General features: G+C 43.9%; 1 protein-coding gene across 2 annotated transcripts; it reads left to right on the forward strand.

The window, feature by feature from the left end:
• Positions 1–657: 657 nt before the first annotated feature.
• Positions 658–23,713, forward strand: LOC115831736 (uncharacterized protein KIAA0232-like). Of its 2 annotated transcripts, XM_030800904.1 has the most exons (6): positions 658–736; positions 1,929–2,010; positions 4,405–7,687; positions 9,683–9,754; positions 15,007–15,115; positions 23,636–23,713. In XM_030800904.1, the coding sequence occupies exons 1-6, from the start codon at positions 664–666 to the stop codon at positions 23,650–23,652; spliced, it is 3,636 nt and encodes a 1,211-aa protein (XP_030656764.1). In that variant the 5' UTR covers positions 658–663; the 3' UTR covers positions 23,653–23,713. The 2 variants fall into 2 exon arrangements, with proteins under 2 accessions (XP_030656764.1, XP_030656765.1); XM_030800905.1 differs by lacking the exon at positions 9,683–9,754.
• Positions 23,714–26,518: the final 2,805 nt, after the last annotated feature.

Genomic DNA, 26,518 nt, shown 5'->3' on the forward strand with positions numbered 1-26,518 from the left:
TTTTTACCCTCCCAAATCCAGACTTTTCTATGTACTCTCCTTAAATTTTAAACTCCCAAGCTTTGTATAGAAGTCGGTAATCTGGTCCAGATGCTGAAAAGAAGACAAAGCTTTCACACTCACAATATTGGCTTCGTTTTCTGGACTTTTGTTGTTGTTGTAATCATGAGTGCTCATGTTTCTTTAAAACAGAAAAAAAAATCACCTTGTTTTTTTCAGGGTGTGAGCTCCTAGAGAACTAAGATGAGGTTTTGTGATTTCCCTTTGTTTTAAGTCTGGTATAAGGTCTCGCTCACATAAATATTTAATACTCTTTTTGATGGTGACTGACTTTTGGTCATATGATGGACATTTAGGCCCTTAAATCTGCCCCATGAGCAAGATGACACACCTTTGGAAAAACAGAAGCTATTCTGGGAGGTACATGAATATGTTCACATTTTATCACTAAGTTTCATTTAATATGCTTTATTAGTAATAAGCATGTATACCAATTTGTATCTACAAACCTATAATTTTTTAAACTGTAGTATTCACGTAAATATTGGTACTATATTTATTTTGGAACATGGATGATTTGTAAAACCTATGTATTAAAACAAAAGTATACAAATACCTGATTTGTACATACCTGGCTGTAACCTAACGTGTCTTTTTGTTGTCATGCAGAGCTCTGGTATCGAGACTTTAGTGGAGGAGCTCTGCTCCAGACTGAAAGACCTTCAGAGTAAGCAAGGTGAGGTCAAAAGCACTGTGTGCACACATGCCAGGATTACATCCCTGAGGAATCTGGATTGGGGAAAATCTTAGAATTGATCAGAAAAGAAAACAACCAGAACAAAGTCTTTGTGTCCAGTGTGTGTCACTAGGCCAGCCTCATGCTCCATCTGCAGCTCTGTTAGTGGCTTCCGTGTCAGTCCCAGCAGTCACTCATAGAGATTCCTGCAACCAAGGGAGGGACTTAGTCCACAGGTGCCCTTAGAGATAGGAAACACTTCATGGTTTTCTGTTTTTTGGGGATTTTTTGTTGTTGTTGGCTTCAAGTTGAAGCTCAGAGATCAGGAGCAATATTGTCTCTTTCCTTTCCCCATCCTTGCCCCTCTGCTAATATCCACCTGTTGATGTCAAGACTGCTAAATTAAGACATTAAATTAAGATGTTAAGACATGAATTACTTCAGGTTTGGAAGGGACTTCTGTTTTGACTCAGCTTTTTTGGAAACACAGACTTGTCAAGCTTATTTAGTTATTTCGATATATGAATCTTCCTCATGCTTTTTCTAACTTTTCTGCAATCCCTAAGAATGAGACCTTCATATTAAGCGTAAGGGTCCTTGTTTCCTTGCCCTCTTCATGGTCATTTTGCTGCCCACCAAGCCTTGAGCCTGCCTCTTAAGGGCACAGTTTATTTGTAACCTAAGGCAGTATCCTAGGCTAAACTAAAGGTATAGCCCTTTTTCCTGTTTTAGTTGAAATAGCCCTTGCTCACCTACATGTTAAGTAATGGAGCAAATTGTAATAAAGAATATTCTTTACAGATTAGTTTTAGTCAAGATGAGTCAATGTAAAGTCTATGCATATAGAATTTTGTGAGAAAATATTTTTGGAATCTAAACAGATGTTCTGTCCTTCTGGTCTAATTAATAAGTACATAGGGGACTTCAGTCTCTTAATTAAGTGCCTCTAGAGCACTGTATCAGTGACAGGATGAACAACTCTCACCTCTTGGCCTAATGCTAATGTGGTTTAATCGGAGAATTCCCCCTGGCACACTGAAAAAATAGATTTTTATTAAAAAGATCTGTATCGAGTTTGCCTTTTAAGCACCGTCTCTATTTCTTGTTAAAATTAATTGAGAAACTTTGAAATACATGGGCATTTATTAACTAGATATAAGATAAATCTTTCTGAATTTTTGTTTCATAACAGAAGAGAAGATTCACAAAAAGTTAGAGGGGTCTCCCTCTCCAGAGGCAGAATTATCCCCTCCAGCAAAGGATCAAGTGGAAATGTATGTAAGATTGTATTCAGTAATAAAGTGTGCATTTGTTAAAATCAAGTGAATAACTACTACATGGTTTCCATTTTCTGTTTGTCATCTTGTTTAGTTTCATTATATATAATTTAAGAAACATTTATCGAGTGCTTATGTGCTTGACACGGAGAATTCAAAGGTGAAATAAGATGGTTCTGTCCTTGGTGTGCATATTCAATACATATTTGTGTAACAAATGAGTGAAACAAAGAAGGTTATTATTTGCTAAGTCTATGTATGTACTATTACCTTTAATATTTACAACAGCCCTTTGAGACAGCTGTAAGAAATTAGGATTATCAGCCGGGCACAGTGGCTCGTGCCAGTAATCCCAACACTTTGGGAAGCCAAGGCAGGTGGATCACCTGAGGTCAGGAGTTCGAGACCAGCCTGGTCAACATGGTGAAACCCTGTCTCAAAAATTAGTCGAGCATGGTGGTACATGCCTGTAATCCCAGCTACTCAGGAGACTGAGACAGGAGAATTGCTGGAACCCGGGAGGCAGAGGTTGCAGTGAGCTGAGATTGTGCCATTGCACTCCAGCCTGGGCGACAGAGTGAGACTCTGTCTTATATAAAAAAAAAAAAACAGGAAAGAAATGATTATCCATGTTCACAAGCAAGAACACTGAGTTCCCACTGTTTACTGCAAAGGGAACATAGGCAAATCCTTGACCTGCCAAACCTGCTTCCTAAAGATACTTTTATTTTTTTCTTTGTAAATAATTAGTCTTAAAATAATCTGCATTATAAACAGACTTCCCTATTATTCTTTTTATTTTAATCTTTCGAACCTCTGAAACCTAAGAAAAAAATAGTATTTCCTTGGTTTGTATAGACCTATATTGTCCAGCACAGTAGCTGCAAGCCATGTGTGACTACTGAGCGCTTGAAATGGGGCTAGTTCAAACCGTGATGTGCTGTCAGTGGACAATTCTCATTGGATTTCAAAGACTATCTATAAAAAATAATGTAAAGTATTAAACATTTTAAAATATTGATTACATGTTGAAATGATAATATCAGGATTTTAGTTAAATATATTACTGGAGTACATTTCACCTATTTCTTATGTTTTAATGTGCCTGCTAGAACACTTAAAATTACATAGGAAGCTCAAAATATATTTCTGTTGGTCAACTCTGACACAGACTGAGAAAGAGAATCAAGTTTAGGCCCTTTGAAAATATGGCCTTTTACCACTTCATGTGTGACCTTGAGCATTGCCTCTGAAACAACAGTCCCCTCAGTAGCCAATGTGACTTTAAATTCTTCCTTTTGCAATCTGTTCTGCTCTGAAATCTTCAGTGGCTCCCAGTTTCCTAGCAAATCAAAAACACTCTCATTTTCAAGCCCCCTGAAACCAGCCTCCCTGGCTTTTTCTGCCCTGCATTTCTAGTGATCACTGCTCTAATTACTTTTCCATTCTGTGAGCATAACATGTATGTCTTCGTGTCCTGACACAGGTTCTCAGGCCTCACAGGTAGTACTCACTAAACTTGTGGAATAAATCTGGAATTTCAAGGCTCAGTTGTGGCCCACTTTAATTGTTCTAGGCCTCACCAACATCCTCTTTCTGAATACTTGAATGTGATCATTCCTACCATTTCTGAGGGCCTGCTTCAATGCCAGGCAGTATGCTAGCGGTTACTTAAGAAGCTGCTGTTCCGACTCATTTTGCATATTAATTCCTTTACTCCTCACAACTCTGAGAGGTAAATATTACTAGCTCTATTTTGTAGGTGAGGAAACTGAGCTATGGAGAGGTTAAGTAACATGCCTAAGGTCACACAGCTAGTAAAGCAGGCAGAGCCAGGATTTGACCTCAGAGAATGTGGCTTTAGAGCTCATACTCTTGACTGATTGCTACCAAACTTTTTAACTGCATGTATCTTCAATGCTCACAATAACTTCGTGAGGTAAGTCGTAGGATCACCATTTTGCAGTTGAGGAAATAGTCTGAAGCAGTAAATAATGAGCTTAAAGTTGCAAGCAATAGTGACTTAGCTGAGATTCAAATTCAGATATTGCTTACTGAAGAGACAGCATTCTTTCTTCTACTATTTGTCCTTTTTGACTTCTTAATTCTTAATTAAAATGCAAACTTTGAAGATAAAAACTGTCATGTTACATATTTTCTCAGTATTCTTACAGTGCGTATCACAGTGCTGAGCAAAATGGTGCTTGATGCATGGGACTAATCTTAAGCATATTTTACTGTATTATAAATTGTAAAGTTAATGATTCTTGGATGATGTGAATGTTGACACTACTAAAATGAAATATTCCATTCTTCTGGTTGGTAATGTTGTTTTACTCTATCTAAAAAATCTGCATACTCATTTTTTGAACTCTTTACTCTGTTTTTCAGGTACTATGAAGCATTTCCACCACTTTCTGAGAAACCAGTTTGCCTGCAAGAAATCATGACTGTGTGGAACAAGTCTAAAGTCTGTTCTTACTCTAGCTCTTCTTCATCATCCACAGCCCCACCAGCTAGCACAGATACTTCCTCTCCTAAGGACTGCAACAGTGAAAGTGAAGTCACCAAGGAAAGAAGCAGTGAAGTACCCACCACTGTGCATGAGAAAACCCAGAGCAAAAGCAAAAACGAGAAGGAAAACAAATTTAGTAATGGCACAATTGAAGAAAAGCCTGCTTTGTACAAAAAGCAAATCCGACATAAACCTGAAGGAAAGATTCGCCCTCGCTCATGGTCTTCTGGCTCCAGTGAAGCAGGCTCAAGTTCCAGTGGGAATCAGGGAGAATTAAAAGCATCCATGAAGTATGTTAAAGTAAGACACAAGGCACGAGAGATTCGAAACAAAAAAGGGCGGAATGGGCAAAGCAGGCTTTCTTTGAAGCATGGTGAGAAGGCTGAAAGAAACATTCATACTGGAAGTAGTAGCAGTAGCAGCAGTGGTTCTGTCAAACAGCTGTGCAAGCGGGGTAAGAGACCTTTAAAAGAAATCGGGAGAAAAGATCCTGGGAGCACTGAAGGAAGAGACCTGTACATGGAGAACAGAAATGACACAGAGTATAAAGAGGAGCCCTTGTGGTACACCGAGCCAATTGCTGAATATTTTGTTCCTCTGAGCAGAAAAAGTAAACTAGAGACCACATACCGAAACAGACAAGACACAAGTGATCTGACATCAGAGGCAGTGGAAGAATTGTCTGAATCAGTGCATGGTCTTTGTATCAGCAACAATAATCTTCATAAAACATACCTCGCAGCAGGTACTTTCATTGATGGTCATTTTGTAGAAATGCCTGCAGTTATAAATGAGGATATTGACCTCACTGGGACCTCATTATGTTCTCTACCAGAGGACAATAAATACCTAGATGATATTCATCTGTCAGAATTAACGCACTTCTATGAAGTGGATATTGATCAATCCATGTTGGATCCTGGTGCCTCAGAAACAATGCAAGGAGAAAGTCGGATTTTGAATATGATTCGACAAAAAAGCAAAGAGAACACAGATTTTGAGGCAGAATGTTGCATAGTGTTAGATGGTATGGAGTTGCAAGGGGAACGTGCAATATGGACAGATTCTACCAGCTCCGTAGGTGCTGAGGGCTTATTCCTGCAGGACCTTGGCAATCTGGCTCAGTTTTGGGAGTGCTGTTCATCCAGCTCCGGTGATGCTGATGGGGAGAGTTTTGGAGGAGACTCTCCAGTTAGACTGTCTCCCATCTTAGACAGCACAGTGCTCAATTCACACCTGCTTGCTGGCAATCAAGAGCTCTTTTCAGATATTAATGAAGGATCTGGTATAAACTCTTGTTTTTCAGTGTTTGAAGTGCAATGCAGTAATTCTGTTTTACCATTTTCTTTTGAAACACTCAACTTGGGAAATGAAAATACAGATTCTAGTGCTAATATGCTTGGGAAAACACAGTCTAGATTGCTAATATGGACCAAAAATAGTGCCTTTGAAGAAAATGAACACTGTTCTAATCTTTCAACAAGAACTTGTAGTCCGTGGTCCCATTCAGAAGAAACACGTTCAGACAATGAAACATTAAATATTCAGTTTGAAGAATCCACACAGTTTAATGCCGAAGATATTAATTATGTAGTTCCTAGAGTCTCGTCAAATTATGTAGATGAAGAACTTCTAGATTTTTTGCAAGATGAAACTTGCCAGCAAAACAGTAGAACTTTAGGTGAGATTCCTACATTAGTTTTCAAAAAAACATCTAAACTAGAATCCGTCTGTGGTATTCAGCTAGAACAAAAAACAGAAAACAAAAATTTTGAAACTACACAAGTATGTAATGAAAGTCCACATGGAGATGGCTACAGCTCAGGGGTTATTAAAGACATTTGGACAAAGATGGCAGACACAAATTCTGTGGCTACAGTAGAAATAGAAAGAACTGATGCTGAGTTGTTTTCGGCAGATGTAAATAACTACTGCTGCTGTCTAGATGCTGAAGCTGAACTGGAGACCCTTCAGGAGCCTGATAAGGCTGTGCGGAGGTCAGAGTACCATCTGTGGGAGGGACAGAAAGAGAGCCTGGAGAAAAGAGCATTTGCTTCTAGTGAGCTATCAAACGTGGATGGTGGTGATTATACAACACCCTCTAAACCCTGGGATGTAGCCCAAGATAAAGAAAACACATTCATTCTTGGAGGAGTTTATGGAGAACTCAAAACCTTCAATAGTGATGGGGAATGGGCAGTCGTACCACCTAGCCACACAAAAGGAAGTCTGTTACAGTGTGCAGCTTCTGATGTTGTGACGATAGCTGGTACAGATGTCTTTATGACCCCAGGAAACAGTTTTGCTCCTGGGCACAGGCAGTTATGGAAACCCTTCGTGTCATTTGAACAGAATGATCAGCCGAAGAGTGGGGAAAATGGGTTAAATAAGGGATTTTCTTTTATCTTCCATGAAGACTTACTAGGAGCTTGTGGCAACTTTCAAGTTGAAGATCCTGGACTTGAATACTCATTTTCTTCCTTTGACTTAAGCAATCCATTTTCACAAGTTCTTCATGTAGAATGCTCATTTGAACCTGAAGGGATTGCATCTTTCAGCCCCAGTTTTAAACCGAAATCAATCCTCTGTTCTGATTCAGACAGTGAAGTGTTTCACCCCAGGATATGTGGTGTTGACAGAACACAATACAGGGCTATTCGGATCTCTCCTAGGACTCACTTTCGCCCAATTTCTGCATCCGAACTGTCCCCAGGAGGAGGAAGCGAGTCAGAATTTGAATCTGAGAAAGATGAAACAAATATTCCCATTCCTTCTCAAGTTGATATATTTGAAGATCCGCAGGCAGATCTCAAACCCCTGGAAGAAGATGCAGAGAAAGAAGGCCATTACTATGGAAAATCAGAGCTTGAGTCTGGAAAATTCCTTCCCAGGTTAAAAAAATCTGGGATGGAAAAGAGTGCTCAGACATCACTGGATTCCCAGGAGGAATCAACTGGGATTCTGTCAGTAGGAAAGCAAAATCAGTGTTTGGAATGTAGCATGAATGAATCCCTGGAAATAGATTTAGAAAGCTCAGAAGCAAATTGTAAAATAATGGCACAATGCGAGGAAGAAATTAATAATTTTTGTGGTTGCAAAGCAGGTTGTCAGTTTCCTGCTTATGAAGATAATCCAGTTTCTTCGGGACAGCTGGAAGAGGTATGTGTCTGTGTTGGTGTTTGACAAAAGGATTTGATCAGAGTCTAACCCAAGAACAGATACGTCAGTCAATGAAAGGGTTAAATTATTGGGAAATTAGCTTAAATGTCTTAAAACTTAAATTGTTCTAATTTTACATATAAGGACTTAAAATGGATTTGATATTTATAAATTTGAACTAGACAGTAGAGTTTTTCTGGAGAGAAAAAGCTTTTAAAAATCACAGGATGTAAGATTCCTATGTGTTGTCTTAAGATGCATGTTATTGGCCGGGTGCAGTGGCTCACACCTGTAATCCCAGCACTTTGGGAGGCCGAAGAGGGTGGATCATTTGAGGTCAGGAGTTCAAGACCAGCTTGGCCAACATGGTGAGACCCTGTCTCTACTAAAAATACAAAAATTACCCAGACGTGGTGGCAGGCACCTGTAATCCCAGCTAGTTGGGAGGCTGAGGCAGGAGAATCACTTGAACCTGAGAGGTGAAGGTTGCAGTGAGCCGAGATCATGTTCTGCACTCCAGCCTGGGTGACAGGGTGAGACTCCATCTCAAAAAAAAAAGAAAACATGTATTATGTTTAAATCTAAAACCTAACATGAAAGTGTTTTGTTCAAACATTCAAAGTTGATGAATCAGGAAGTGGCTGCTATTAAAGTGTAGCAAGCCTGTCTAACTGACTCTTAGAAGTTGATCACTTTATCAAAACTTGTGTTTTACATATAAAACGAATTATATCTCTATGGAGTTCTCAAAAATACATTGTGGTACATGTAGAAATTCACCCACAGCCCAAATGCAACAAAATTGCTTCTACGGAACCTATATAGATGTATCTTGCTTTATACAAAGTACGTATTCCAGAAGCTGTGTGGATTGTATGTTAAGGCTATGGAATGAGGATCATATTAAGTTGTGTTAATGAGAGTCATTGTACCCCTCCACTGTATGCCCAAGAAATGGCTTGAGATTAAACTGATTGTACAAGAAATAACACTTAAGACAATAACCTGTTTCACAAAAAAGCATAGCAGTCTGCCCACTTTTCCACTGTTTTTGATATGTGAGTGCCTAGCCTTTCTCCAGAAACAGCTTATTTAATTTTGTTTTTGTTTTTGTTGTGTTTTGGGGACAGAGTCTCGCTCTGTCGCCCAGGCTTGAGCGCAGTGGTGCAATCTCGCTCACTGCAACCTCCACCTCCCAGGTTCAAGTGATTCTCCTGCCTCAGCCTCCCAAGTAGCTGGGATTAAAGGCATGCGCCACCACACCCGGCTAATTATTTGTATTTTTAGTAGAGACGGGGTTTCACCAGGTTGGCCAGGCTGGTCTCAAACTCCTAACTTCAAGTGATCCACCTGCCTTGGCCTCCCAAAGTGTTGGGATTATAGGTGTGAGCCACCGCGTCCGGCCCAGCTTATTGAAGAAAAGAGATGGAGGTGTTTAGAAGCCATGCCACCTGTGGCCAGAGAGCAGATGACTGTTGCCCTTCCTCCCAACTGTCCTGCACACCCTACCCACCATTGCACATCCAAATGCTACCCATACCATGAGACTTATTTCATATACCACCTCCTTCACTGACACTTTCCCTAATTCCCTCTCTCCCTGCTCCAACCCCACTCTGCATCAGAATTAATTTCACCCGTCTCTTAATTTTCATGCACTTTATGCCTCTTTTTGATTGCATTTTCCATTTCTCATGAGTTATTTATATCCTGGACTATAGGCTCCTTGTGGCTGTGGACCATGCCTTACTCATTTGTCACATCAGAGTGCCCAGGTGTGGGACTGCTTGCCTGTGATTCTAGGAAGCCCCCAGGTGACTTGAGAGTCACTGCTCTAATCAGCTGCCTAGAGACCCATAGAGGATGAATTTAATGCCATTGAAACACTGCTAAGAAAAAGCCCAATAATGTTGTTAGCCTCTGTCTGTTTGTTTATTGCCCCATTTTTCATCCTTAAATATTCCTTTATGTACTTTGTATTTCACCTGGTTCCAGATTGGGAAGAAAGAAAAAGAGGAAAGAAGCAAGATTCTACATCATACCACTACCATATTCCTTCGCTTTCTAGTATGTTGATGTATTTATGTGTTATCAGAATTCTGGGTTTCCTTGAAAGGTCTTAGCTGCCAAAAAAATTCCCAGAGGACATTTTGGGATTGTCTGATAGTTTAGATGTTGTCAGCACTGTTCTCTCGGCAGCGTTGTTATACTTTAGAAGCCGGGTTCAAGCTTACTTCATAGATTCATCTGAGATATGGAGGAGGCTGAGAGAGTGACCTGAAGGGACAGTTTGGGGCCAGCCTGGAACTTGAACCTGTATCTTTCTGTTCTGTCACATTGCTTGGTCAGTCTGAAAGGTGCTTTTAAGAGGATGTGCTTCCGACCCTTTTCCTGAGTCAGTACAGTCTTTTCAGAAAGCAATCTGGGAGGCCTGTTTAAAGATCAGTAGAACCCCATCTATTTCAGACCTAGATGATGAAAATGTAGGATTTCCGTTAGAACTGGTATCTAAGAGCATGAAAATAATATGATTATTTCCAAAAGTTTAGTGTAGTTCAATTCAGCAAACATTTAGTGAATACCTGTTTACATGCCTGTTGGTAAAGTAGGTGTCCTGGATGAATAAGACTTTGTCCTTGCGCATACAGAATTCAGCGTAGTGAAGATGACCAACTTGTACCATGTTACTTATTTTAACTGAAATAGGTAATTTATTCATATGATTCAAATTCAGAAGTTACAAGTGTATATGTACATAGACAGTGAAAGGTTTCCTCCCCAGCAGCAACCACTAGTGTGAGTTTTGATGTATTCTCCAAGGATATTTTTTGCGCATATAAACAAGTAAACATTCACATGTATTTCTTCCTATTCTTTCTTTTTGCTGAAACAGTACTGTATTGTAATCACCCTTCCTTTTTTCATTTTCTGCATACTATTCCATTGTATGGATATACCGTCATCTACCTAGTCAGTTCTTTATCTTTTAGGGCATTTGACTAATGCAGTTTTAGGTGCTGTAGGTAGAATGGTGGAGGGGAGCACAGAATGCTGTGGGAACCTGCAGGAGAACCCTCCCAGCCTGTGACGGTTGAAGGCTTCTTGCGCATACTTGAGTGTCCAGAGTAGAAGGAAGGAGGCAGGGCAATCCAGGCAGAAGGAACAGCAGAAGCAAGGGTAAAGAGATTTGAATCTGCTGTTGTGTGCAGGGCAGCTGTGAACAGGGATCTCACGGTCTCTGGAGTATAAACCATACGGTTAAGAGTAGCACAGATGAAGCACAGTGTGCCTTGGTATCTGGACATACATTTGTGGTGAAAATGTTCTTGTCGTTTCCTTGGTTGCCAACTTAGTACCAAGCACCTTGAGGCTTACTTGCTGTCTTCAGGGAATTTCAGTCCACTCAGGAGAGGAGCTCACTGTGCTGTGGAGGTCAGCAGGTCTGGAGGTACAGGAAGGCTCTGATGAGTAAGGAGTGGGGGTCAGGGTCATCCTGGTGATGCGCCACCCGGCCCATCTATGTAGAGACTTCTGTCACTACTGTCCTACTGGATGCCCATGTAGACCTCATGCGGTAGGTTATTTTCCCCACTTCTGAAGACACATAGGCTCTAAGAGGTGAGACAGCTGCCCCAGATCCCAGTGTGACAGACAGGCAAAGCATTTTCCACCACTCTGCACCTGTGTGAACCGAGGAAGACTTAGACCAGCAGTTCTGTGTCTCTTGTTTGTCTCTGTTGCACTCAGTATCTCTTCATTGATGTTTCATTTCTTCCCAGAGAACAAGGTACATGGAAGTCTTGCTTTTCCTGGTGTGGCCCAAATGAGAGCTGATTGTGTCAAAGGGGCAAGAGTGAAACTAAAACCAAGCACCTTTCTCTTTACCCAAACTAGGAGTGTTTTGTGAGAATTTAAAGCTGTGAAGCCTTTGTGTCCTTCACGCAGCTTCCACCTTCTAAAGAATTTCTGAATTTTATATCTCTTGCTAAAAACATTTCTGGTTAGGCTTTTTGGATTAAGTTTATGTCTTCTTTTCACTGTTCCATTCATTCATCAAGTATTTCTTATGTACCTGCTCGGCCAGGTACTATTCTTGGTGCTGGGAATAAGTAACAAAGCTCTTGGTGCTGGTGGAGTCACATCCCACCTTGGGGAGCTGACAATAAACATGTTAAGTTATATAGTGTGTTACAATATAAATGCTGTTGGAAATTAGGATTGCTGGACGAGGGGCGTTGGGGTTGGGAGTGATTGCAGGAGTTTGCTGTGTTATGGGTGGTGTGAGAGCAGGCTTCCTCGCCAAGGTGCAATTTAAGGAAATACTTAGAGGTAAGAGAGTGAGCTGAGAGGATGCCTGGCAGGAGAGGGAGGGCAGCGCTGAGGCCACTGCTGTGCCTGCCTGTCCATGACAGCGACCTTCTGATCTGCTTTCAGCTTCCTCCATTGTCTCTTCATTCTTTCATTCCCAGCTACACCAGAAGTTGAATTAATACATTAGATGATGTATTAGATAAACATAGTGTGATCCAGCCTAAAAGTTATAAATGACTGAGTGGAGAGATGTCATAACAAGATGCATATTCCTTGAATATGTTTAGTATAAAACGGGACAATTAAGTCCCTGCCGTAGGAATTGACATTCAAATGGAGGATGCAGAAAAAAGACTCCCAAATTTATGGTAGGAACTGGTGTGCCCTTCACAGTGGTTTCAGCAAGAGAGAGAAGAAATGATGTCTGAGATAGTCAGAGACTGTTGGCCTGGTGGAAACTTTTCTTCACGTCAGCAGACGCTGAGTATCTGCTTTTTGCGGGGCCCTGTACTTGGGGATGCAAAGATGAAGAAGACGTGGTCCCGCCCCTCAGGAAGCTTACAGTCGGGTTCTGCTGGGGTCTAAACTCCTCTTGGTTCATGCTGCCCCTGCTCCCAGGTGCCTGGCCCCTCCAGCCTGCTTTCCCTGACCTGTCCCATCCCCCACCATGAACTCACTCCCTTTCTTGATCTTAATCCTCAAGAAAGGATGAAAAGATAAGCAGTGTATTTAAACTGATCATTCTTGCAAAGAGCCTTTTCTTTCTCAAATGAAGAACCTGTTAACCTCTAAATCCATTTATCTTCAATAGCGCCTTAGGGAGGTGATGGAGTGAGTTCTGGCTGGGGCACCTTCCTTGCTCCCCCTGAGTAGCACTAAGTAATCTCACAGGACAGGCAAGGCCTTTCTGAAGAGGTCTTAGAGTGCAGGGAATTGCATGACAGGTGCCGTTAGCCACCTTGGAAGAACTGCAGGCCTTAAGTGGTGCCACCTTGTTTGCAGGAAGCCCAGCCCTGTCCATTCCCCTGGCCCTAGCATCTATCTGTCTAATAGCAGTACCCGTTTTTATTGTTAGGATAAGCTGTAGGAGAAAATAGCAAAGGTTAACTGGCCGCTGTGGGTAGACAGTACAGTTCTTCCTCAGTTTCTGACTTAGGAGTGTTTCCGAAAAGTTAAGTGAAAACAAAAGTTGGAAGTGTTTCCCTTTTAGTTACGTAACAGACACTCATTACGGAATTGAACAGTTTTAGACCCATAAATAATTAAGTTAAAAGCATAACAAACTCCTATTAGGAAATTGATGAACAATTTGTTTCTAAAACATTTTAGATTTTAAACTTGAACACGTAGTGAAATGTCTTTTAAAACAGTGAAGATGGGCGCAGTGTTCACAGGCCTCTCCACTGAGCAGATGTCTACTAAGAACACAGCATATTAGGGGATGTGGGTGGTAGAAAGATGCAGTGGCCAAGCCTCACCCTGGGCGAGCTGGTGGCAGGCTCACTCTCTCAGGCACAGTGAGGAAGGCACACTGAAGGGGTTGCCCTGACTGCCAGCATGCCGGGTATACATGGTGACTGAAGCTGCCACGAGTCTTCTGTTGACCACACTACAAGGACTCTTCTTGGTCACTGATGACAGCTGTTGTCTGTGTGCCATTGGCCACACTGTCCAGTTCTCACTGGCCAAGCAGGTGGGCGGGGCCCAGCCAGGACTTGAGAATCCCGCTGGGAAAGGATGGAGCCTGGGTTCAGGCTAGGTCCCTCTTCTGGGCCTGGGCAACTTCCAGATGTGAAGGATGTGAGTCCCGCTCTCAGGAATCATTCTCTCATCTCATTTGGATGGCTATCTCCTATTTTAAATCTGAATCATGGAATTTGAATTTGTAATTTGGTTTTAGCCTTAGTTTCCTTCTGGTTCACACCTAAGGAAGATAATTTTAAGACACTTAGGTCAATAACTCTGCCTATAAGAATTTCCTTTGGGCCAGGTGTGGTGGCTCACGCCTGTAATCCCAACACTTTGGGAGGCCAAGGCGGGCAGATCACCTGAGGTCACAAGTTCGAGACCAGCCTGGCCAACATGGCAAAACCCTGTCTCTACTAAAAAATAAAAAAATTAGCCAGGGTGGTGGTACATGCCTGTAGTCCCAGCTACTCGGGAAGCTAAGGCACGAGAATCATTTGAACACCGGAGGCAGAAGTTGCAGTGAGCTGAGATCACGCCATTGCACTCCAGCGTGGGTGACAGGGTGAGACTCTGTCTCAAAAAAAAGAATTTTATTTGATTCCATTTCTTCTGCCTGAGTCTATGAGGGAGAAGAGGGTTCCCCCTGTTCTCTTCAGAGCACCTCATGCCAGTAAAGGCTCAGGGCTTCCCCGTTATCTCTATGCACTTGTGGAATCTACAAGTTTGCCTTACTTGGGAGCGTTTTTATTACATTGTATTTTTGGCTTGTAAGAGTTTCTTTAGTTAAGATTTTCATGTCGCTTCCCATCTAAGTACTTCTTAAGCAATACTTTCTTTATACACTGTGAACATGCTGGCTCTTAAAATGCGCTTTTTCCAGAACAGTATAAAAACTCACCAGTTGGCTGGGCATGGTGGCTCATGCCTGTAATCCTAGTACTTTGGGAGGCCAAGCTGGGCAGATTGCTTGAGCTCAGGAGTTCGAGACCAGCCTGGCCAACGTGGCGAAACCCTATTTCTACAAAAAGCACAAAAAATGAGCCAGACATGGTGGTGCCCGCCTGTAGTCCCAGCTACTTGCAAGGCTGAAGTGGGAGGATCACTTGAGCCCTGGAGGTGGAGGTTGCAGTGAGCCAAGATCGTGCCACTATACTCCAGCCTGGGTGACAGACCCAGACCCTATCTCAAAAAGAAAGAAAAATCAAAAAACCTCACCAACTTAAAAGTTCTGGGTTTATAATCTATAGTTAATGCTTGAATATTCTTCCTCTAACCTGAAAGTTTATAAACTTTTTCTATATTTGGTTTAATCTAAACAGTTCCCTGTATTGAACACTGATATGCAAGGAATGAATAGAAGTCAAGAAAAACAGACCTGGTGGGAAAAAGCCTTGTACTCTCCTCTTTTTCCTGCATCAGAGTGTGAAGGTAAGGAGCTTCTGTTAGTTCATTTATTCATTCCAATTTGTAATTTATTAAGGGCAATAATTTCTTTTTCTATGAATATCAGTCCAAGAAACATTTACCAAGAGGTTTCTGTGTGGGTAGCACTTTGTCATGCACTGGGGACACAGAGAGGAATGAGAACTGGGCCCTGCTCTGAAACAGCCACAATCTGATGGAGGGGAAAGGCATGGAAATACATCCAAGCATTACTGACCATGGATGAGATGTGCATAAGCCACCATTGAGTCACAGAGGAGGAAATAGCGGGCAGTCCCTGTGAAGAGAGTTGCCTGCACAGAGGCAGGAGGGTTGCAGCCAGGGGAAAGCACAGGGCCCCATGGCTCAGCTGAGTTATAGCTGATGTGGGAGAGACAGACAGGGCAGGAGCCTGTCAGTAAGTTTGAGGGCTTGGCTTCGGTTAGAGTAGCGTCTGACACTGCAGGAAGGAACGCTGTTCACAGGATTTAAATTGGAGGTTGTCAAGGTCAGATGTTGTTTTTAGAACAATTCTAGTAAACAGAAGTGGAAAGGAATTGAAAAACTGAAGGGTATTGCCAGAGTTTAGGCTCTTCGGGGCACGCCGTAAGCTAAAGCCTGGACTGAGGCAATCATAGCGGGGAACAGAGAAGGGAAACAGAACCCGAGAGGTTTTGTAGAGGAGTTCCGTTGGATTACTTTCTGTGAGGAGTAGTTTATGGGAGTTCTAGGTGGAGAGGGAGACAGGAGTGGGGCGCTGATACGGTGAGGAAGATTTTAGTTTAGGATATTTTTTGATATGAGCAGTCTGTGAGAGGCCTTCCAGTAGACCCCCAAGAATGTTAAGAAACCCTGAATTGAAATTTTGGGAGAAGTAGGAACTAAGGAGCAACCAGAATTGAATGAGCTCAAGAAGTTCAGCTTGCCCAGATTGTGGTCTCCTGGGCTTCTATTGGCTACCACATTTATTTAAACAGCAGTCTCCTGTCAGAGCCCTGAAGGGGTTATGTCAGTCTCTTGCATTTAAATTTACGGGTTCACTGTGTTGGTCACATCCCCTCAGCTAATTTGTAGTCAGTGTGGAGCCAAGTGACTTCTCTCACTAGCCACGATGCCTGCACACACCTGTGCTGTCCTTGGAAAGCCTCCCTGGCATTCCTCGGCAGCATGGGCTTATAGCTGATGGGATGGAAGGCCGGATTGGCCAGGTTGACTCTTCAGGAGTGGAGCGTTTGCTGTTCGCTGGTCTGTAGCCACAGACAGCTTCCCAAGACCCTGCCTTCCTCCTTCCCAGAGGTTCAGCTGGGTCATAAGGAGAGCATAGAGCTTAGTCTGCACTGTTAGCGTCTTGTCGATGAACAGCATTTATTAAAGGCCTGTTTGCTGCTGCCACCCTACCATTAGCTCATATCTGGACAGCCTTGATTACGTGCACGGTGCTCTCAAGCTTTTCTTTTACATAATTCCCCCCAAGAACCTTAGGAGATGCCCCCGCTAGTTTTCAGATGAGGAAGCTGAGTCTCCGGTTTAGTACTGAGTTTTGCCCGAAATCACACAGTTAACTATTAAGCATGGGCTAGAATCTAGGTTGTGATTCTTGTGTCCAGAATTTTGCCCTCACACAGCTGGCCCTGCACTTGGTACCAAGGTAGATGCCAGGGCAGCAGGAGCACAGAGCTTCCCTTCATGTGTGTCCAATCTGGTAAACTGGGCAAGCGTAAGACACAGACACAGTTAATGGAATGAAGGTGGGATGTGGCCACAGCTGTGCCACGGAGGACCTCTCAGGAAGAGTTAGGAGGAGAGGAGGATGCCACCTTGTGGCAAAGAACCATTCCTTGCAGTGGCATAGGATGATTTTCAGACACAGAGTTCGTGTTCTTTAGTAAAGGGCAACCTTGGCACCCTTAGTCCAGTTTTCTGTCATTAGTTAGTAAAGAATCCAGTCTACCTCTTAGCTCTAGGTCCTGGTTATCTGTACAGTCTCTTAGTAGATACTGTGTTGTACATGATTTTTCATTTTACAGTGAAGGCTATATAGAGAAACTCTCAGTGCATAAATACTGGTAATTATTCTTGTGAGTGACCTTTAGCTCACACTGTGAGTTAAGTCCCTGCATATTGCCCTGTAGCATCATGAAGCATCCTTCTTTAGCTTATGTGGGTTGGGGCATGTAGTCTCAGAAGGATAGTCAAGAAAACAGGTAGTCACTTACCTACTCAGCAGAAGTGGCTGGGGACTCCTGATGCTTCTAATTGGATATGATTCATCACAAGCAGTTGCTGCTCTGAGCCAGGGACTGACCTGGGAGCTCACAGCATCTCTGGAAAGGAAGAGTAGCATTGTCCCCTTTACAGTAAGGCGAGGAAACAGGCTCAGAAAAGAGGCAGCTGTTCAGGTAACCATGAAGGAAGCCCCAGCTTTGTGCAGTCTGCCCCCTGCTGGCCTGCTGCATATTCATACGTGCATCCGTTCGGCACTTGGGTTAGGCACTGTTGTAGACTTGGAACGCATAGGCAAACAGATCGTGTCCCTGTCCTCCCCCTGCTCAGGTACCTTCTCAACAGGGACTTGAGGAAATAGGGCACAGACCATGTGACAGCTGGGGCTGCCTGCAGGGAGAGGTGCCAGGCAGCAGTGGCTTGTGCAGGGGCAGGAATGCATTGGATATGCCCCAGCATGACTGGCAAAGAGGGGATGGCATGGGAGTGTGGTGGGATGAGGCCAGCCAGGCAGCTGGGAGCCAGACCACAGAGGCCTTGTAGACTCTGTGCACCGGGAGTGCCGTCCCAAACAGCAGTCTCCACAGCTTCATGCCCCTGGATTTCAGTGCTTTCAAGACTCGAGTAATGTAAGCGTCTGATGATTTAGCATAAAGACAGAGAGTCCTGCAGGGAAGCAGTACAGACAGGCGGTGAAGGGCCCAGGATTGAGAACCGTATTGCAATCCAGACCCTCTTTCCCCAGCTATTAGGCTTTGGTGCTGACTGAACCTTTCTGTGCCTTTGTAGTCTGTATGTATAAAAGGAGGCTAGAAGAATGCCTTCATTGTAAGGTAAAGTGCCTAGCATGTCATAGCCTAAACGGGGTGGCGGTCAACTTGAGCATCATGAAAACTGTCAGCAGCAGTCAGCATCACCTTTTCAAATACCGTGGCACAATAAACCCTCATGTATGTACAGAATTCCTAAAGCAGGAAGAGAAAATGAAGGAGTGGGGTGTGGAGATGGGCCTGCCTGCCTCTGAGCATATCCTTATCAAGGAAACCATGCCCTACCCACTCCATGCCCCTCAGCCATATAAGGGTGGCCATATGGAGTGGGCCATGGAGTGAGAGGTCAGCCAAGAAAAAGATGCCTCCTTAGGAGAGATGAAGCCAGGGTTCCTCCCAGCCTCAGCAGAGGACACATGGCATTCTCCCCAGCTGCCTTAGGGCGACCACGCTCCAAGCCTATGGCTTTGATCAGCAGCAGTCATGGGTGCAATGTGGTGTGCCAGGCACTGTGCTTGAGGCTTCACCTCTTTGAATTGCACAGAAATGTAGGAGGGAAATGGTGATGTTCTCATCTTAGAGATGAGGATACTAGGGCTCAAAGAGGTTAAATAATTTGCGCAAAGTTACATCACAAGTAAATAGCATGACCTGGAATTGAGTGAAGTCTGTCTAATCCCAGAGCCTGGGTATTCTCATGAACCTCAACTAGTAACTTGGAGTTCTTGGAGCCGTCAGAGAGAACAGAAGCTTGGAGAGTCTTCCATGTGGCCAGTGCAGCTGCAGGAAGCAGCCCAGCAGGGCCCAGATGTCTTACCCTTGGCACAGCCTCGCTACCCTGTGCCAAGGTAGAAGGGCGCAGCAGTCACTTGCTCCAGCCATGTCTTTGGGGTGTGTGCAAGGGGTAGGCATGTCATCTCGTCGAACTACCTGTGGTAACTCTGTGGCAGGGGAATGGGGGGTGTGATCTGGTTTGAAGAAGTAGATGCTCAAGGGTGTTAAAGGACTAATGCACCATGAATGTCAAAGCCAGAGTCCAAAACCCTGGCCAAGTTCCTCCTTTTACCTGCACTGTGCCTCTGCCCCAGCTGTGTTTCTCATGGAGGTAAGGGGAGTAAGAGGCTGTTCTGGATGAAGACCAGCAGTTCTCAGTGCATTAGAATGCTTGAGAGCAATTCTGCTTTTCAGAAAGTGCCCAGCCCCTGCCCAGGACAGTTCATTGGAATCTCTGGCAGGAGTCTAAGCCTCTCTAAAGCCCCGGATGATGAGAATATGCAGCCAGGGTTGAGAACTCCTGGGCTCATTGGATTTGTTTGATTTCTTCTCATCCAGTTTCTTTCCCGTTTTGTGGCATTTGCCTGATGAATCGCTAGCACCCTTTCTTTCCCCTATTTATAGATGCGATACATGGTTCAGTACGTTGTTGAGTTGAGGAAGAACACACAAGGATGTGACCCTGTGTTGTTTCTCCTTGCGTTCCCTCCTGTCTGAGCTTCCTTTGTTCCTCTGTTCTATGAACGTGTTATGATGCACCATCTGTCTCCTCCGTCCGTTTGTTGTGGAGAGCATGGGCCCTGTGGGTCTCTCTGTCCTGTGTTCCCAGGCCGATCACGTTACAGGTGTGACTAGAAGCTTGTCCAATGAATGTCTCCTGGTAGAATAACAGGAGTGTATGGTTATGCTGGCCTATTTCTTTTTTAACTCACTAAACCAAGAATTTTTTGTCAGCATAGCGTTTTTTTTTCTCTTACACACCTGCCTGACTGTGCTTTCAGTGATGCTTAAAATATCCGAAGGGTTGGGAGACCTAACTGATCTAACTTTTAGTGAAAAATGAAACAAGAATGTATGTTTCATAACTGTGTCTTAATGGAATTTCCCCCTTTCCCTCTTTTCCCTTCTCCATTCCAAATGATTAAGAATGTTACACAAATGCAAGGAGAGAGTGGTTTAGAAGAATATCCAGATGCTAAGAGACACCCAGTAATGAAGAGCGCCTGTTTAGATTTTAATAGGGTAAGTGGACTGTCCTCCTCCTCGTCATTAACTTACAAACAGCCACCACCTCCACTTGTCACTCTAGTCAAAAACCTGGGAGTCATGTGAGTGGACCCCACCTCTCCCAGGAACCAGCCAGGCCTGTGGGTGCAGACTTCCTCTTCTCTGGCCTTTGTTCTGAGTCTGCATTCTCCCTTCCAAACTCCCTTGACTGTTGACTACCAGTGCTTCCTGAGAATCCCCAGCTCTCTCCCCAGTCTTGGCTCCACACTGCTGCCCGAGGGCATTGTATTACAAACGCAGAGCTGACCCTGTTGCTCCTTGGTAGGCACGCTTTTCATCTTTCTTTTTTTTTTTTGTTTACCTAATTAATAAGTGGGAGACCTAGCCTTGTCCTCTTTGAAAGCGCACCCCGAGGCAGCCTTGCCAGTGTGCTTCTTGCTGCTGTCCCGGCTTCTGCAGAACGATCCCACCCTTTCCGTGTCCTCGCTGCACTCTGTGCACAACTCTTCTTGTTGCAGCCAGAGCATTTACCTGCGTTCAATTTCTGCATGTCTGCCTCTTCCGCAAGCCTGTGGGCACCATGAAGGCGGGTGCAGGGCCTATGCCTGGTTTAGTCTAGTCTTAGACCTTCCCCGGTTAAGAGCCAGGCAGGCAAATGAGCCTAAGGAAAATGCTTTTCTTTGGTATGAATTGTCAGTGTATTAGGGTTCTCCAGAGGGACAGAACTAATGAAATAGGTATATATATATATACACAAAGGGGAGTTTATTAAGTATTAACTCACACGATCACAAGGTCCCACAATGGGCCATCTGCAAGCTGAGGAGGAAGGAGAGAGCCAGTCCGAGTCCCAACACTGAAGAACTTGGAGTCTGATGTTCGAGGGCAGGAAGCATCCAGCACGGGAGAAGATGGAGGCTGGGAGGCTAAGCCAGTCTAGTCTTTTCACATGTTCCTGCCTGCTTTATATTCTAGCCGCGCTGGCAGCTGACTAGATGGCTCCCACCCAGATTAAAGGTGGGTCTGCCTTTCCCAGCCCACTGGCTCAAATGTTAATCTCCTTTGGCAACACCCCCACAGACACACCCAGGATCAGTACTTTGCATCCTTTAATCCATCAAGTTGACACTCCAGTATTAACCATAACAAGTCCACCCCTTGTCAATTTGAACCCATCACATCTCCTGAAATTATATGTAATCTTCAAATACAGACAATAATAAAGTCATAAATTATACCTAACATAATACAGCTATGCTTCATACAACCGGAAAAGCACAGTCCCAAACCCAAATACTATTACATAGAGTTAACGATACTTAAATGCTGATATGAAGTCAATAAATCTTATGTCAGCTGGGCGCAGTGGCTCACGCTTGTAATCCCAACATTTTGGGAAGCCAAGGTGGGCAGATCACCTGAGGTCAGGAGTTCAAGACCAGCCTGGCCAACATGGCAAAACTCCATCTCTACTAAAAAATACAAAAATTTGCCGGGCGTGATGGTGCACGCCTGTAATCCCAGCTACTTGGGAGGCTGAAGAGGAGAATTGCTTGAACCCGGGAGGTAGAGATTGCAGTTAGCTGAGATCGCGCCACTGCATTCCAGCCTAGGTGACAGAGCAAAACTCCATCATTCATTCATACATACATACATACATACATACATACATCTTGTGTCTCATGATAAAGGACAAAAAATAAAATGACGTTTCTTAGTACAAGTGTATACATGCACAAACATGTTTTTAACAAAAGAAGGAGGAAATACTCAAGACAATTACAGTCCTGGTTTCTGCACCTGGTCACATGGTCGTAGCTGGTATTGATGCCTACCTTCTTCTACTACCCATTCTGTATTCCTTTGCCTTCAGCAAGCACCTCAGCAGGTTGTGGTTTTTTCCCGGTGGAGTGACCTAAACCTTCATTCCTAAAGAGTCAGAGCCATTTGTATCCTGCCTGGACTGGGCTGTTGTAGTTTCCATTAACTTTAATCACAGGGCATGTGATCAAGTTGACACTCAGTATTAACCATCAGTCAGTGTCCATTCAAGTCCTGTGAGAACTGTCTGCCGAAGCACCTGTAGCATCATCGTCCACGTCCTGCTGCCCACTGACCTGTCCGGCTCCACACATGAAGGCAGACGTTTGAGGCCCCCACCAGCTCTCTCCTCAGTGACTAGTTCACATCACCCCCCGGCCTCAAACCCCAAACCGAGACATATTCCCCAGTCCTGTCTCTCATCTTCCATACACAGTCCCGCCTGCCAATCCTGACCGTTGCCCCTCTCAGCCACTTCACATCCTCCCACTTCTCCTCCTCTCCATCGTTACCACTTTGTTCAAGCCACTGTCCCTGCTCCTGCACAGCTGCCATGGTCTTTTCATTGTCCTTCCTGCATCCGTCATCCTTGCCAGCCTTCTCTCCACGCAGCAGACAGAATGACCTCACGAGCAGTATCTTGTTTAGTCCTCACAACGACCCTGTGAGGTAGGTACTGTGTCATGCGTGTTCTGCAAAATAGGAAACTGAAGCACAAAAACATCAAGCGCCGTGTATGCGAGGTCAGAGAGCCACGGATTCAGTGTGGACCTGAACTCTGAACCTCAGCAGTCTGCCTCTAGGACCCATACTGCTAACCATGATGTCACTTTGCTGTTGCATTTGAGACAGATCCAAACTCCCCGCCACGCCTCTACAGCCCTGTGTGTTTTGCCCCCATCTGCCTTTGACCTCATCTGTCTCTGCTCTCCCCTTACTCTGTGTGGCTTTTCTGTGCTTCTGCCTCAGGGGTTCTCAACCAGGCACAATACTGCCATTTGGAAATGAGGCGGGAGTGCTGCTAGTTACTATGACAGGGTGAGGGGAGCTTTGTAATGACTGTGACTGAGGAGGGCCCCACACTGCATCTAGTGTCCTGGGGTCCAGAGATGCTGACCATCTGGTGTAGGGGAGACAGTCCCACACAACAGAGTGTTGGCACCTCTGCATGGCTGGCTTCTCAGCTGAGCGGGTCTCTTCTCCAAAGAACTCCCTTCCCAACACGCCCGTCTGCAGTGCCTCCTCACCATCTGTACTGTGTCACTGCAGACTCCCTTCCCAACACACCCGTCTGCAGTGCCCCCTCACCATCTGTACTGTGTCACTGCAACTGGCGCGTGTTGGTTTGCTCGTTCATCTCCCCAGCGGGCCTGGCGTGTCCCTTCCACTGCTGGAGTCCCTGTGCCCAGTAAAGTTGTTGGTGCGTAGCGGGTACTCAAAGACTTTTGAAAATGAAATAATTCTTTATCCTACCCTAACATGGCTAACATTTTGTCCAAGTGACTGAACATGTGGAATTAGGATTTTGGATCCTTCATGGATCAGAGAAGAGAGGCGGTTTTGCTCTGAAACAGTAAAACTCTGCATTTTTGTAACTCCACAGGAAAACACCGATGATTTGTTATTTCTTCTCTGTATATAAATAGAGTATCTCACCCTTTTGGAAAAAAAAAAAGTCTTTTTGATCTGTTGAAAATTGTTTTAATCTTAGGTGTCTTCTGTTTATGAAGCAAGATGTACAGGAGAGAGAGATTCTGGAGCAAAGTCAGATGGCTTCCGCAGAAAGATGTCTCCAGCGCCAGCTCCACCTCGGAAGAGACAGGCTCAGAAGGCGGAGGCGAGTGGGTGGGCCCTAGTGAAGAGGAGCTGTTTTCTCGAACTCAATCTCTAAACCTGCAAAATAGTACAAATTATTGTTTAAAAATGATATGTGATGGAAAATTACTCTTCAGTGAGACCTGTTAATCTAAAACAACAACTTAGGTTTCCTCTTCAATTAACTGATTCAGATTGGTAATAATTATCTTTCTCTTCTTGCTTATTTTAGAGTTGAGGACAGCTATCCTGTTAAAGATTTTTTTTTCCCAGCTGTTAAATTCTTGGCTATTTGAAATAGACTAGATTGTGTTGTCAAATCAAGAATGGGTGTGCATGTGCTTGTCTTAGAAGTATCACTGCTTTTGCATCTTAACTGCAGTTAATTTTCCTTCTCACTGCGGTTATATCACTATGACCTTATTAGCATTGCAGTGTCAACAACCACTTCTGCTCTTCAGAGACTTCAGCTTTGGAGCATTTAGGCTTTGTTCTCCAAGAACTGGATATCCATTCTTACCCTACAGTGGCTTGATGCCTTTCTGAAGGCGAGAGGAAGCCTGGGTGACTCAGCGGTGGTCTCCATTCAGCAAAATCTCATGTACATTTGAAGTAGGAACCACAAAGGTGTGCTTTTCAAGACTCACAAAATACTGTGTTTCTATCTTAGGATTTCTTTTCCCCTAAAGTATCATGGAAGATACTATGGTTTGTGACTTTCTTGCTAACTGAAGAAGCCAAGGATTTGGGGTGTGGGGTCATATGCGAGACACAGTGCGGTAAGGGTGCATACCCTACCCCTTACCTGTTCTCATACTGCAGTTACATTTACACCAAAACCCCATGCAGGGTTATTTGTGGTGAGTGTTACGTATGTGGTAAGGACCTTAGTTGCAGATTGTTATTTTCTGGTTACCTATGTTGAATTGAAACCCCCAAACCTGAAATTGTGAACATTTGACATGCAGTAAAGGCCACCTCATCACCCCAGAGAAATCTTTGGCTGCTGCAGCTAGCCGCTCCTTGGCTGTGATGTAGTATAGCTTCGATCTCATTTTGTGTTTGAGAGAATGTTCTGGGCAAGTTCTGTGTGTGGTGGGTTGGGGCGGGTAGAGTCATGAGTTTTCCACATCCCTGTGTGGTGGTTTTGCTGACTGTCGCTCCATGGGACTGGCTCCCAGTTCTCCTTGGTGAGCCCGGGGAGCCGGCGCATCTTGTGAGTCACGTCTGTGCATGGCGATCCGCTCCTCTGGCTCTCATGGCATTGTGCCACAGGCTGAAGCCCGGAGGAGCAGTATGTGCACAACCCAAACATTTTACATTGTTTTTCTTTTTAACCAACTCATTGTTTAAAAAACAAAAACAAAAAAAAAAAAACCTAATCTGTGAAATCAGCGTAGCATGTCTGGAACATCAGGAATGGCAGAAAAGTCTGATAGGTCTAGACAGCTTCACCACTAATTTTGGCAGGCAGCAAACACACATATAATTTATTAGCTGGGAGCTGAACTGGCTGTGAAATCTATGATTTGCTTTGAACATTTGGATTTTGTTGCCTTTTTCTTAATTGATAACACAGAAAAGAAAGTACCATCAAAGATGGTGGAGTCATTGAGGGTCTGTGTGTCCTCACCAAGAGGGACCTGGTGTGCCCGCCGGGTTGATCTTCCCACATGTTAGGGTTTATTTTATACAACACATCTTTTGACACTTTAAGGTGGGTTTGTGTGTGTGTGTGTGTGTGTGTGTGTGGTGTGCGTGCGTGTGTAAGATTTTATGTTGCTGTTATTTATTTACGAACTTCAGATACGTTTTTATGTATTTTTCATTCTTCTGGAGCTTCCTAAAAATTGATAAGCATCTGCACTGAAATATAATTTAACAGCAAAAGTAAAAAAGGATTGAAAGTTGTAAATTCCTCATATACTACAGTGACGATTATTCTAGAAATCGTTGCTTGTGTAGCAAAGACCAAATAAATAGATTTCAGACACAACCTTGAGCACAGTTGATTTTGGACAGCTGCTGTTTATTCGGAAAGGGCTCCAGGTGGCAAAGGTGCACACTTCCTCAGACACAGGTGAGAAGATGCAGCACCTTCCACAGGTGAATGGGACGGATTCGAAGTGAGCAAAGGGATTCACCAATTATGTATTTATTTGTTTTCATAGTTAAGTAGCTGAAGCTCAGAGGCTTTCAGCAACAGAGATGAAAGTGTGGCTTTTTAGTTTTGTGAATGGATGATCACAAAGAAAAAGCATTTTTAAAAAGTTGGCAAACGCTGAAACGCACTGTGGTATGAAGCGCATTGCATTTCCATAGCACTGAAGTACCAGTTTCCATTCCTGGGCTGAGATTGTTTTCCCGTGGTTGTATTGTTCTGATTTCACGTACACCAGAGTAACTGATTTTTTTTGTTTTCTTGTGGAGTTAACACCAAATAAAAATTGTAAAAAACAGTTTGTTGTTTTTATTTCTCGTAGCAAAGCTTCTTTTGTAAAGAACTCCAGCTCCCTTTTACTCATGAGCATCCGTGGAGGAGCAAGTGCCCAGGTGACATCTGTTCTAGATGGAGGCCGTTTAGCTCTCCTTGCAGACACTGCTGAAAACATGGTGCAGCTTTGCCAGGGAAGAAAGTGGTGTGGCCTGCTGAGAAATGAGCGGCTCTCCCCACCTCACCCCCAGCACGCAGGGATGCTACCTGAGTCTGCAGCACACACAGCGTTTCTGTCCGTAGATGGCACACCAAGCTCAATCTTTTTGTTTTCTTCTGGGGAAA

The sequence above is a fragment of the Nomascus leucogenys genome, chromosome 20 (assembly GCF_006542625.1).
Source record: "Nomascus leucogenys isolate Asia chromosome 20, Asia_NLE_v1, whole genome shotgun sequence".
NCBI classification, from domain to species: Eukaryota; Metazoa; Chordata; class Mammalia; order Primates; family Hylobatidae; genus Nomascus; species Nomascus leucogenys.